This window comes from Lepidothrix coronata, unplaced genomic scaffold (genome assembly GCF_001604755.1).
Source record: "Lepidothrix coronata isolate B3197 unplaced genomic scaffold, Lepidothrix_coronata-1.0 Scaffold291, whole genome shotgun sequence".
In the NCBI taxonomy this organism is placed as follows: Eukaryota; Metazoa; Chordata; class Aves; order Passeriformes; family Pipridae; genus Lepidothrix; species Lepidothrix coronata.
Window position 1 is genome coordinate 165151 of NW_016690471.1, and position 10986 is coordinate 176136.

General features: G+C 64.8%; 3 protein-coding genes across 5 annotated transcripts in view; 2 read left to right on the forward strand and 1 right to left on the reverse strand.

Moving 5' to 3' along the window:
• PHOSPHO1 (phosphoethanolamine/phosphocholine phosphatase) overlaps nt 1-2463 on the forward strand; it is a 10065-nt gene extending 7602 nt beyond the window's left edge. For all 3 annotated transcript variants that reach the window (XM_017837117.1, XM_017837119.1, XM_017837118.1), the window contains exons 3-4: nt 461-1389; nt 2187-2463. In XM_017837117.1, coding sequence (XP_017692606.1) covers nt 461-1222 — 762 coding nt within the window. In that variant the 3' untranslated portion in view covers nt 1223-1389; nt 2187-2463. The remainder of the gene's footprint in view (nt 1-460; nt 1390-2186) is intronic.
• On the reverse strand, nt 2440-7167 carry ABI3 (ABI family member 3). The gene is made up of 8 exons (XM_017837120.1): nt 7046-7167; nt 5867-6034; nt 5461-5637; nt 4685-4767; nt 4430-4525; nt 3875-4089; nt 3655-3780; nt 2440-3191 (listed from the first exon to the last, which is right to left on the reverse strand). The coding sequence occupies exons 1-8, from the start codon at nt 7160-7162 to the stop codon at nt 3031-3033; spliced, it is 1143 nt and encodes a 380-aa protein (XP_017692609.1). The 5' UTR covers nt 7163-7167; the 3' UTR covers nt 2440-3030.
• Nucleotides 7168-7982: 815 nt separating this feature from the next.
• Nucleotides 7983-10536, forward strand: GNGT2 (G protein subunit gamma transducin 2). The gene is made up of 3 exons (XM_017837095.1): nt 7983-8692; nt 9599-9694; nt 10231-10536. Exons 2-3 carry the CDS (start codon nt 9611-9613, stop codon nt 10354-10356), a joined length of 210 nt encoding a protein of 69 aa, XP_017692584.1. The 5' UTR covers nt 7983-8692; nt 9599-9610; the 3' UTR covers nt 10357-10536.
• The last annotated feature ends 450 nt before the right edge of the window (nt 10537-10986 follow it).

The window sequence follows — 10986 nt, forward strand, 5'->3', positions numbered from 1 at the left end:
TTAATGGTCAGCGCTCTCAGAGACTTTTTCCAGCCCTAATAATTCCCTGATCCAGTGACACACCCAGAGGTGTCCTGGGTTAGAGGTGTCCTGGGTTAATGGTCAGCGCTCTCAGAGACTTTTTCCAGCCCTATTAACTCCCTGATCTAATGAGACCCCCCGGGGGGGCCGTCCGGGGATGCGACACAGTGACCTCCTTGAGAGCAGGAACAGCGGGATTGGCAGGAACAGGGGGATTAGCGGTGACAGAATGATCCCTTCAGGGGCAGGATAACCCCCTTAGGGATGTCAGAGGGGGTGTCAGCGGGGATTAACCCCCGAGGCGGCCCAGGGGAGGTGGCCCAGGGGAGGCAGTTCAGGGGAGGTGGCCCAGGGGAGGTGGCCCAGGGGTGCTGCACGGTTGCCCGGTGCCGTGCTCGGTGCCGATGCCGACGTGCCCCGGGCGTTGTGCTCGTTGCAGGGCGTGGGCATGGCCACCCCCCGGCCCCCCCGGTTCCTGCTGGTGTTCGACTTCGACGAGACCATCGTGGCCGAGAACAGCGACGACTCGGTGCTGCGCCTGGCGCCGGGGCAGGCGCTGCCGGAGCCGCTGCGGCAGAGCCAGCGCCAGGGCTCCTACAACGAGTACATGCGGCGCGTCCTCGCCTTCCTGGGCGACCAGGGCGTGCGCCCCGCAGACTTCAAGGCCCTCTACGAGAACATCCCGCTGAGCCCGGGCATGCCGGAGCTCTTCCAGTTCCTCTCCAAGAACCACGAGCTCTTCGAGCTCATCCTCATCTCCGACGCCAACATGTTCGGCATCGAGGCCAAGCTGAGGGCGGCCGGCGTCCACTCGCTCTTCAGGAAGATCTTCAGCAACCCGTCCAGCTTCGACAAGAGGGGCTACCTCACCCTGGGGCCCTACCACAGCCACAAGTGCCTTGACTGCCCGGCCAACATGTGCAAGAGGAAGATCCTGACGGAATACCTGGCGGAGAGGGCACAGGAGGAGGTGGAGTTCGAGCGGGTCTTCTACGTGGGAGACGGCGCCAATGATTTCTGCCCTTCCGTGGCTTTGACTTCGGCGGACGTGGCTTTCCCACGGAAGGGCTTCCCCATGCACAGGATGACGCAGGAGATGGAGCAGAAGCAGCCCGGGGCCTTCCAGGCCACCGTTGTCCCGTGGGAATCGGCCACAGAAGTTGCCCGGTACCTCCAGGAGCTCCTCAAGAGGAAATGCTGAGGGAGGCTCCGGAGTGTCCTGCGAGTGGCCGGGAAAAAGAGAAGCCTGGGGTGGCCACGTCCTGTGCCCCTGCCTGTCCCCGCTCCCGGGGTGTTTTCCTGCCTCCCCGAGCTCCCTCCCCGGTGAATAAAGCACTTTCTCCAGGCCCCTGTCCCGCCCCTGCCATGGTGAGATGGAGCCGTCCCTGCAGCTCGGACTCCTGGGCCCCCCGGGGGCCTTTGCCAACGTTGTTGGGGATTGGTTTGGGTCGTCTTGGTTTTTTTCTTCTCCCTTTAGGCTTCACGAGGGAATTCCTGAAAATCCAGAAGCCAGTTCCCTGCGGGCTGGGAACATCCTTCCTCCTGCCATCCTCCCCCTCCCGGCCACACGAGGAGCTGCCTGCTCGTGCTCGAGGGCTCCTTCCCTCTGTGAGCCCACTGGGAATGTAATCCAGGAAATTCATGCTCCCTGGCTCCTCCACATCCCACCCAGGCAGGGCAGCTCCAGGCCCAGCTGCTGAGCCTTGGGATGGCTCAGCAGGACTTGTCCCTCAGGACTTTATTCTCTGAGAAAAACATGACATGAGGACCAGGAAGGCTTTTGGAGAGGTGGCAGCTTGGAACAAACCTCCCCAGCCCAGCCCCGCTCCCTGCCCAGGGGAGGAGGAGCTGTCCTTGCCTTCCACTTCCATCCTCTGCTCCTGCTCCCAGGGAGGAGTGTCCCTGTGTCCCTGACAGGTCCTCCTTGCCCTGAGCCATTTCCAGTCGTGTCCCTGTGCTTGCTGGATCGTGTGACTCCCCTCTTCCCCCAGGGAGGGGCCAGTTCCCCTCCTGACCTGGTGGAGAGGTGCCCAACCTCCCCAGGGGAGGTTTCGTGGTGCTGTGGCACTTCTGGCACTGGGTCCCCAGAGGCCAAACCCCCCCTCCTTTCCTGTGTCCCCCCCCCCACTGCAGTATTAATTACCCCTTCTAATTGCACTCTGCAGGGGGGACCTCCAGGATCCGCTGCTCTCCGGTGTTGGCTTCTCCTGGATTTATCCACAGCCTTACCGGCCCCCGAGGGTGGCTCGTGACTCCTCCAAACCCTGGGATCCCTGACAGCAAACCCCAGCAGTAAGGAAATAACCAAAGCAGCCCTGAGTTGTTCCTCCTCTTATTTCATCCCCTCCTCTTTGTTCTTCCTCCTCCGGACCCCGTTCGACTGTGTGGAACTCAAAGCCATGGAATTAAAGCTACATGTATATGTACATAGACAGATCTCTATATTGCAGACACAAAGTTGGTTGTATCCAGGACATAAACCTGGGTGTGAAACAGCTCTGAGTTGCACCGAAATGTTGTTTCTCTTCCTTGGGCTGGTGGAAGTCGGGGAATGGGAATACCAGCAGGGAATCCCTCTGGATTGGGGTCTGGATGGGGGTCTGGGTCATCCCTGCTGTGGCTCAAGCCAAAGGGGCAGCAGGCAGGTTTCCTGGAGCCGCTCTCCTCCTCATCCTTGGGGGTGCTCAGCCCAGTCTCCTGTTCCTGGGGTCTGATCCTGTGCTGGCCTCGCTCTTCCCAGGGGTCGGGAGCAGCACCGGGATCAGCCCCCAGGACCTGCTGTGCTTCCATGTGGGACAGCTCAGTGTCCTGGTGCCGAACGTTCCCAAGGGATGTGGGAGAGGGGGCTGCAGTCCTGCCAGGGCTCAGCAGTGCCAGCGGTGCCACCCTCTGCTCCCCGAGCCCCTTCCCAGCCGGGCAAAGCCAGAATTCCAAGGAGAAGCGCGGCCCGAGCAGGGCGGGATGTGGCCGGGCCGGGGAGGGGGTGCAGGGGCTGCCTGGCCGGGGGGCTCAGCAGGGCTCCACGTAATTCCCAGGGAAGAATCCCTCCTCCTGCCCCAGCACACCCTCGCACCAGCCGTCCGAGTAGCGGCGCCGGACGAAGAGGAGGGCGCCGGGCTGGAGGGACAGCTCGTTGTCCTTCTGTCCAGTGTAGGGATACAGGGCCACCACTGCGGGGAGAGAGGGCACCTGGAGCCTGGCAAGGGCACCACGGGACAGGGCACGGCTGGGAAGGGCAGGATTGGGAAGGGCAGGATGGCAGATATGAGGGATAGGGCACGGCTGGGAAGGGTGGGATGGGGGATATGAGGGATAGGGCACAGCTGGGAAGGGCGGGATTGGGAAGGGCAGGATGGGGGACATGAGGGACAGGGCACGGCTGGGAAGGGCAGGATGGGGGATGTGAGGGACAGGGCACGGCTGGGAAGGGCAGGATGGGGGATATGAGGGACAGGGCATGGCTGGGAAGGGTGGGATAGGGGATGTGAGGGACAGGGCATGGCTGGGAAGGGTGGGATGGGGGACGTGAGCAGCCAGGGCATCACGGGTGGGGCAGGGCTGTGACCTCAGGGCTGTGCCTGCGGACAAGGAATCAGCCCCAGTCGATCCAGGGGATCTGGGGGTCCACAGTACCTTTCTCCAGGTAGTTCTCTGGGACCCAGGAAGGCTCCTCTGAGGGGGGGGGTGGTGGTGGCGGGGCCAAGTCCTCCAAGTCGGGCAGAGCTGATGGTGGGGGCAGCAGCTCCAGGTCCTCGGGGGCTGCAAAACCCCCCAGAGGGATGAGGGGTGAAGGGCTTGGGGGGGCAGGGGTCACACGCAGCCCCCCTGAGCCCCCTGAGCCCCGAGCACTCACCTGGGGGCGGCAGGTCCGGGGGGGGCACGGCCGAGCCCTCTGGGGGGGGCGGCGGGAGCAGAGCCCCGGGGAGAGGGGGCGGCGGGGGGATGGCAGCGCCAGGGAGGGGGGGTGGTCCCGGGGGGGGTGGTCCCGGAGCGGGTGGTCCCGGCAGGGAGGGCAGCGGTGGCGGGGCCGGGATTCCTTCAGCAGGAGCTGCCGGGGTCCCACTGGAGCTGGGGACGGAGGAACAGTGGGGTGAGGGGGGGGAGCCGGCTCTGCCCCCCGCTCTGGGCACAGACACTTCGCCCCAGGCCAGGGCAAGGCGCCCCTGGCTGTGGGTGCAAACCCTTTCCTCACCCACCCTGTGCCTCAGTTTCCCCAGCAGGGACCCTCTCCAGGAGAGGGTATTTTCGCCCTAGAGACAAAGCCCTGCCAGGGGAGCAGATCTCCCAAGCCCCCGATCTTTCACCTCGAGGCAGAGCCTCCCCCAGCAGCAGCAGCAGCAGGACAGGGGCTGCCCCGGGGCTCTCCCGAGCTCCCAGCTCTTCCCAGACACTCCGAGAGCGCCGGTACCTGACGGAGGCCAGCGAGGAGGTGGAGGAGGCTGCCGAGAGCTTCCCCTCGGGCACCACGGGCGGCTGGATGGGCTCGGGCACACGGGCGCTCCTCCTGCGGGCACAGCGTCCGGCTGGCACAGCGTCCGGCTGGCACAGCGTCCGGCTGGCACAGCGTCCGGCTGGCAGCTCGGCACGGGGTCCTGGCTGTGCCACACCACTCGGGGGACACGGGCAGGCCGAGCCCACCCCCCAATCCCACACCCATCCTCACCCCAGGGTGCCCACGGCCTGCGCCGAGGACTTGGTGCCCTTCCGAGCCAGGGTGCCGGTGCGGGAGAGCTGCGTGCTGAGGTCCTGCGGGGACACGAGGAGATGTGATGGGGGATGGCAGCCCCCCCCGAGCCCCTGCTGGCCCCCCCAGGCCCCTGCTGGCCCCCCCAGGCCCCTGCTGGCCCCCCGTGGGAGCGGCCCCGCGGAAGGAGCCGGCGCTGCGGGGGCGGCCACGCGGCACCAGCCACCGTGGGAACGGCGGGCCCGGTGTCACCACTTCCCTTCGTGCCTCAGAGGCCCCTGAACACCCTCCCGTGGGCGCCTTCCGGGGCTGGGAAAGGCTCCGTGGGGGTTGGAGGGCTCCAAACCCCCTCCTGGGTTGGGAAAGGGCTGTCCCCAGGTGGGCTTTGCTGAGCACTGTGTGCCCCAGTGTCCTTTGTGTGCCCCAGGGTCTCTCTGTGTGCCCCAGTGTCCTTTGTGTGCCCCAGGGTCCCTCTGTGTGCCCCAGGGTCCTTTGTGTGCCCCAGGGTCCCTCTGTGTGCCCCAGTGTCCTTTGTGCATGGCCTGTGTCCCCCTCCCCAGGCTGGGAGCACTGAGTCCCAGCAGGATGAGTCCCCGAGGGGGCTGCAGGGCACGGCCAGACCCCAATTCTCCCTCCAAGAGGGCTCTGAGCCCACCCTTGCCCCCGTCAGCGCAGCACTGGGGACATCAGGGCCCCCCACCCGAGCCCCCCCAGCCCTGTGGGACCCCCCTGCCCCCCCTCCTGCCCCAGCTGACCTTTATGCCGTGGCCGATGTCGTCCAGGACGCTGAAGTTGAGGGGTTTCCTGTAGTAGGGCTCCAGGCTGGGGGGGCTGGAGGGGGCCACGATCTTCTGGTAGGGCGGGAACCTCTTGGTGACGGTCAGCGAGCCGATCTCCCGGCGGGACACCTTCTCCTTGTGGATGTCCACCCTCTGCGGAGGTGACACCGTGCCCACCGTCCATCCCGGCCTCTCCCACACCCCCTGCCCCCTCCCAGCACCCTTCCCAGCCCCGTGTCCCTGCCTGGAAGGGAGGGGATGCCCTGGAGGACCAGGACTGAGCCCGAGCCCTGCAGGGCCAGCGGGGCTTCAACCCCTGGGAGCTGCCCGGACCCCCCTTCCCAGAGCCCACCCCAAAGCCCTCGCGGGGGGACGGTCCCACCTGGGCCACGCAGGTGACATCGGCCTCCACCTGGCGCAGCTGGGCCGCCTGCAGGTCCAGCAGCCTCAGGAAGGCGGTGGCCAGGCTGCTGACCTGGTAGGTGACACTGGCCAGGGACTGGGTGCTCAGGGCCATCGTCTCCTCCAGCGCCTTCCGCTTGTCGCTGGCCTGGAGGGGGGGAAACCAGCCTGGAGCCCACCCCACATGGCACTGCCACCCCACAAGGCACTGCCACCCTCCACGCTGGAGTCACACGTTGGCAGAGATGCCTCTTCTGCTTTCCAAATGCATCAAACTTCCTCCGGCTCCACCGGCTGGACACACGGACACGCGGCAGGGCGCTGGATCCCGGCACTGGGGATCCACTGGGAATCCTCCCCGGGATGTTTTTGGCAGGTGCTGGAGCCGAGTGCCCGGCTCAGCCTCCCCTGGGGACAGCTGGCCATGCCACCAGGAGGCCACACATGGGACACCTGGCCGGGCCCCAGCTGTGCCGGGGACGGTCTCTCAGTTCTCTAAACAGTTCCTCACATTTCCCCTTCAGTTCTGCTCCGGCGGCTTCAGCCCCCTGGGAGCAGCCTCGGGGTCTGGCTCAAGCCAGCAAGGCCACAGCCAGGTTTGGCAAAGATCCCTCCAGCAGAGACACCCCTCCCTCCCGCAGCAAAGAGGACCAGAAGAAGCCTTTTTATCCCTATTTCATCCCAAAAGCTCCTGTCCCCCTTCCATCAGTGAGGGCCAGGCAGGGAGGACGAGGAGGAGGAGGAGGAGGAGGAGGAGGATGGCAGCAGAGCTTCAGCTTCACTCTTTCTCTGCAGGCACCCAGGAGACACCTCGGACACCCTGGGGACAGCCTGGAGTCCCTGGTCCTCTCCCAGAGGCACCAAACCCCTGGGGAACTCTCCCTTCATCCCAAACCCACCGCGAGAGCAGCTTTGGAGCAAGAGGGGAAACCGAGGCAGGGGGAAAACGAGCCCGAGGCAGGAGATGCTCGGGTGGAAGCCTGAACTGGTGAGTGGAGCTCCCGAGTGGAGGGTCCCGGCTCCGAGGGCACAGCTCTCACCACCACCCCCACCGCCCCCCCAGGACCCCCACCCCACCGCCCCGGGGCTCCCGGTGGTCGCAGCATCCCCGCAGCCCCAGCCCGCGGCTCGTCCCGCCCTGAGCCCCCCGCGCCCCCACCTGCAGGTAGTTGCTCTCGCAGTACTCGGCCACCCTGTGCAGGTTGCCGTGCTGCTCCCGCAGGCCCTGCCGGCCCGCGGGGATGTCCCGCTGCCGCAGCCGCTCCAGCTCCGACATCGCTGCCGGGCTGCGCTCGCACTTCCTCCGCGGCCGCTTTTGGGAGCCGCCGGCGGTGCTGACGCAGGGCCCGCGGGCGCCGCCGTGTCCCCGTCCCCCCGAGGGACACCCCGCGGCCCCGCCAAGGGAAGGCGGGGGTCGGGGGGGAAGGAAACCGGCGTGGCTCCGGCCCCACGAGGGACGCGCCTGGGGGGCTGCCCTGCCCGGGGCAGGGGTGGGAGTGGGGAAGGATGTGAGTCACGGGGGGAACCTGCAGGGTGGGGGGGAGTGACCCAAAATGATCCCCAAAATGATCCCAACCCCCATCTCTGCCACCCGTGCCCGCCGTCCTCGAGCCACTGCTGCCCTCCTGGCTGGGGCTGAGCCAGGCACGAGCACATCCAGGGATCCAAGGAACATTAGGATCATTTCCTTCCCTTCGCCTTTATGGGCCAGGCACGGGGTCCAGCCAAGGGCAGCAATTCCACTGCCAGGTCCCCCTCCCTGGAAAAGCCCCTGTGCATCCCACACAGGTCACCCGGGCCTGGCTGTGCTCGGGGCACAGTGGGATGTGCCAAGTGACCCACGAGGCGCCCGTCCTTTCCCTGCCCGGGACAGTGTGTCCTGCTCAGTGCTCTGCTGAGGACGTTTCACATCCCCACGGGGTGAGGCTGCAGGAAATTCCCACTTCCCCGTGCTTGGAAATCCCCCTCCACCCTCTCCTCCACCCCACAGGTCCTTCCTTGGGGCCTCTCGGGCTCCTCCTCCTCCACCCCACAGGTCCTTCCTTGGGGCCTCTCGGGCTCCTCCTCCTCCACCCCACAGGTCCTTCCTTGGGGCCTCTCGGGCTCCTCCTCCTCCACCCCACAGGTCCTTCCTTGGGGCCTCTCGGGCTCCTCCTCCTCCTCCACCCGCAGGTGCTTCCTTGGGGCCGCCCGGGCCCATCCTCAGCCCCAGTGACTCTGCACCAGCCAGGCAGGAGAGACACCCCTCGTTAGGGCCTGGCCCTTCCTGAGCCCGCGGCTCCTCCAGCACAAGGACGAGGGAAATGATGGATTTCCTCCAGCACCGGCCCAGCTCCTCACACCCTGAAGGACCAAGAGCCTCCCGAGCCGCTCCCAGCCCCGACGAGGCCGTGGCAGCCCCCTCGCCCCAGTTCCCTTCCTAAACTGGGTGGAAGCTGCCCTGATCCCCCCAGGGGTCAGTCCTGCCACCCCAAATCAGGATCTGGACACTCCACGGGCTCAGACACCCATGGCAGGGACTCAAGGACTTCCCGGGTGTCCCAGTCACCCACCCACCCTTCCTGCCCATCCTCACCCTCCCCACAGCCCCGCTGCTTACCCTGGACTTTGAGGCTAATTCCCAACACCTGACCAGCTTATTCTCCTGAGTCCATTATCAGCTTAAGGGCCAAAGACATCTGCTTCCCACTGCCCTCCCAGAGAGCTGGAGGAGTCTTCCAGCTCCGAGCAGGAGAGCAGCATCTCCCCTCGGATGGGGCTCTGAGCGTCTCCACCGCGCCGCGGGGCAGCCCCCCTGCCCCCCCAGGTGAGTGCCTTTGCTGCTCCAGGTGGGTCCCACCCGCTTTGGGAGCCACTTTCCCCGTGGGCTGTGCCACTCTGGGCTCCTGGTGCAGCTCCCGGGGCCGGCTGTGTCCCGAGGGATGGGTGGGAAGAGGGACACGGGGGGCACTTGCCACGGGAGCGGCCGCACAGCAACGCTCGGGCTCGACACCTTCCGAGCAGGGCCAGGGCACAGCTCAGCTTCAGCTCCTCTGTGTTGATTGAAAAGGTTCTGCCCAGGCTTTAAAACCCAAGTTTGGACACGGAAATAGATCTCACAGTGCAGGTCAGCTCTGGGGGCATCTCACATAACCCCCGGATGGGCTTTTGTGGGAAAAGGGTTGGGCTTCTCCAACCCACACAACCCCCAAAAACTTGCAGTGGCAGCAAGTGCATAAAAACAGCCAAGTTCAGAGCAATGAAGGAGCCACAATCCAGGTTATAGATCCCTGGGGGAAAGGCACAGGGAGGAAACAAAAAGTGAAATCCATTTAGTTCCTTAGGAAACCCCCAAAGATGTTGTTGCCCGGGCACAGGACACCCCTCAGGGAGGTGCAGTTGGCAGACCTGGGCATCCAGGTTCTCCCACAGCCCCGAGGCAGAGGTTCCTCTCCGGGACCATCCAGGCTCACTCTCTCCTCCACCCGGTTTCTTGGGGAAACAGCCTCCGTGGTGGCAAAGAACTCCTTAAAAACCAGGCTGGATCCTCCTCCCCTGCCCTCAGGCTGCCTGCTGGGAAGGAGCAAAGGAAAATCTGGGAACAACAGATGTGGCAGGAAGGGGATTGAGAGGTGGCCCCTACCTCGGTTTCCTTTTGCAGTGGGACACTGGGGGGGTTTGCAATACTGTGGGGACAAAGCAATAATCCCAATAAAGAGCCATTTCCCTGCAGTTCCAGGGCAAAATGGCTCAGGACATGACAGAGAAGGAGCTGCTGAAGATGGAGCTGGATCAGCTGAAGAAGGAGGTGAAGAACGAGAGGCAAATGGTGAGTTTCCCACCCAAAATGCTCTGACCTGTTGGTGACTTCCTTTCCTGCTGCAAAGGAAAAGGACCACAAGCCCTAAAATTAACCCCCAAACACAGAAGCACCTGCACTCCACCTCTCCCCTCCAGGAGAACATTCCCCTCTGAGCCCCACATCCCAGATCCTACCCCACACCTGGCAAGGTGTCCACAACACCCTGGGAATGCTCCTGGGACACTCTCACATTGTGTGGGATGTCCTTGGCCACAATTCCCTTCTCCCACTGCACCTGGCAAGGTGTCCATAACACCCTGGGGATGCTTTTGGGACACTCACATTTTGTGGGATCCTTGGCCACAACTCCCTTCTCCCACTGCAGCTGGCAAGGTGTCCATACCACCCTGGGAATCCTTCTGGGGACACCCCGTGCCGGGTGGGACATTCCTGGCCACAGTCCCCTTTTCCCACTGCACGAACGGGTCCGTGGGCGGCTCCGCAGGGAGGATCCCATCCCATCCCATCCCATCCCAGACACGGAACATCTCCTTCCTTGGCAGGTCTCCAAGACCGGCAAAGAGCTCAAGGAGTACATCGAGTCCATGGCGGGCGAGGACCCGCTGCTGAAAGGGGTCCCCGAGGACAAGAACCCCTTCAAGGAGAAGGGAGGCTGTATAATAAGCTGACCCCCCCCGGCCCCGCTGGCACCGCCGGGCACGGGGATGTTCCCGTGTGCCACCCAGGACTGTCAGAAACCTGCTTTCCCCGTAGTCCGCCCTCGGCACCGAGGAGGAGCCCAGAACCACAGCGTAGTGCAGCTAAAGGACAGCAAGAGGAAAAAAAAGAAGATAAAAAAAGAGACAAAAAACCCCCAAAAAACCCTCCCCCCTCACCCCCCCGCTGCCACCGGGGCTGAGGTTCGGCGCCATCCGCGCTCCCACAGCTGAGCTCTGGTTTCCCACGAGCGCAACTTCTGCATTTCCAGAGCAAAGGGGGGGAGATGGAACCACCGAGCTGGGGCTGCTCTCACACGGTTCCAACCCCCCCCAGCCCGGAGCTGAGCCCCGCTGGCTCCAGAGGAGCCTCCCGGCTGCCTCAGCCCATCCCGCTGCCCCAGGCTTCCAGGGCTCTGGAGCTTTATCCTGTTTATCCCTAAGGATCCCCCAGCCGGTGCCCACCCCTCCTCAGCCCACGGCTCGTGCCCCCCGTGCACCTTCCATGGAGAGCCGGGGGCTGGAGATCCCTGTGGGATTGGGCACGGGAAGGAGTGAGGTGCCACCTCCACCCCCCAGTCTCGCTTCCTCCTCTGGAAAACC

Excerpts from the sequence above, each read along its gene's own strand:
- GNGT2 (XM_017837095.1), top strand. The coding sequence starts at position 9,611 with ATGGCTCAGGACATGACAGAGAAGGAGCTGCTGAAGATGGAGCTGGAT. Across the intron at positions 9,695-10,230 it reads TGAAGAACGAGAGGCAAATG|GTCTCCAAGACCGGCAAAGA; the intron begins GTGAGTTTCCCA and ends CTTCCTTGGCAG.
- ABI3 (XM_017837120.1), bottom strand. The coding sequence starts at position 7,162 with ATGTCGGAGCTGGAGCGGCTGCGGCAGCGGGACATCCCCGCGGGCCGG. Across the intron at positions 4,768-5,460 it reads ACATCGGCCACGGCATAAAG|GACCTCAGCACGCAGCTCTC; the intron begins GTCAGCTGGGGC and ends GTGTCCCCGCAG. Across the intron at positions 3,781-3,874 it reads CCCGGACCTGCCGCCCCCAG|CCCCCGAGGACCTGGAGCTG; the intron begins GTGAGTGCTCGG and ends GGGGTTTTGCAG.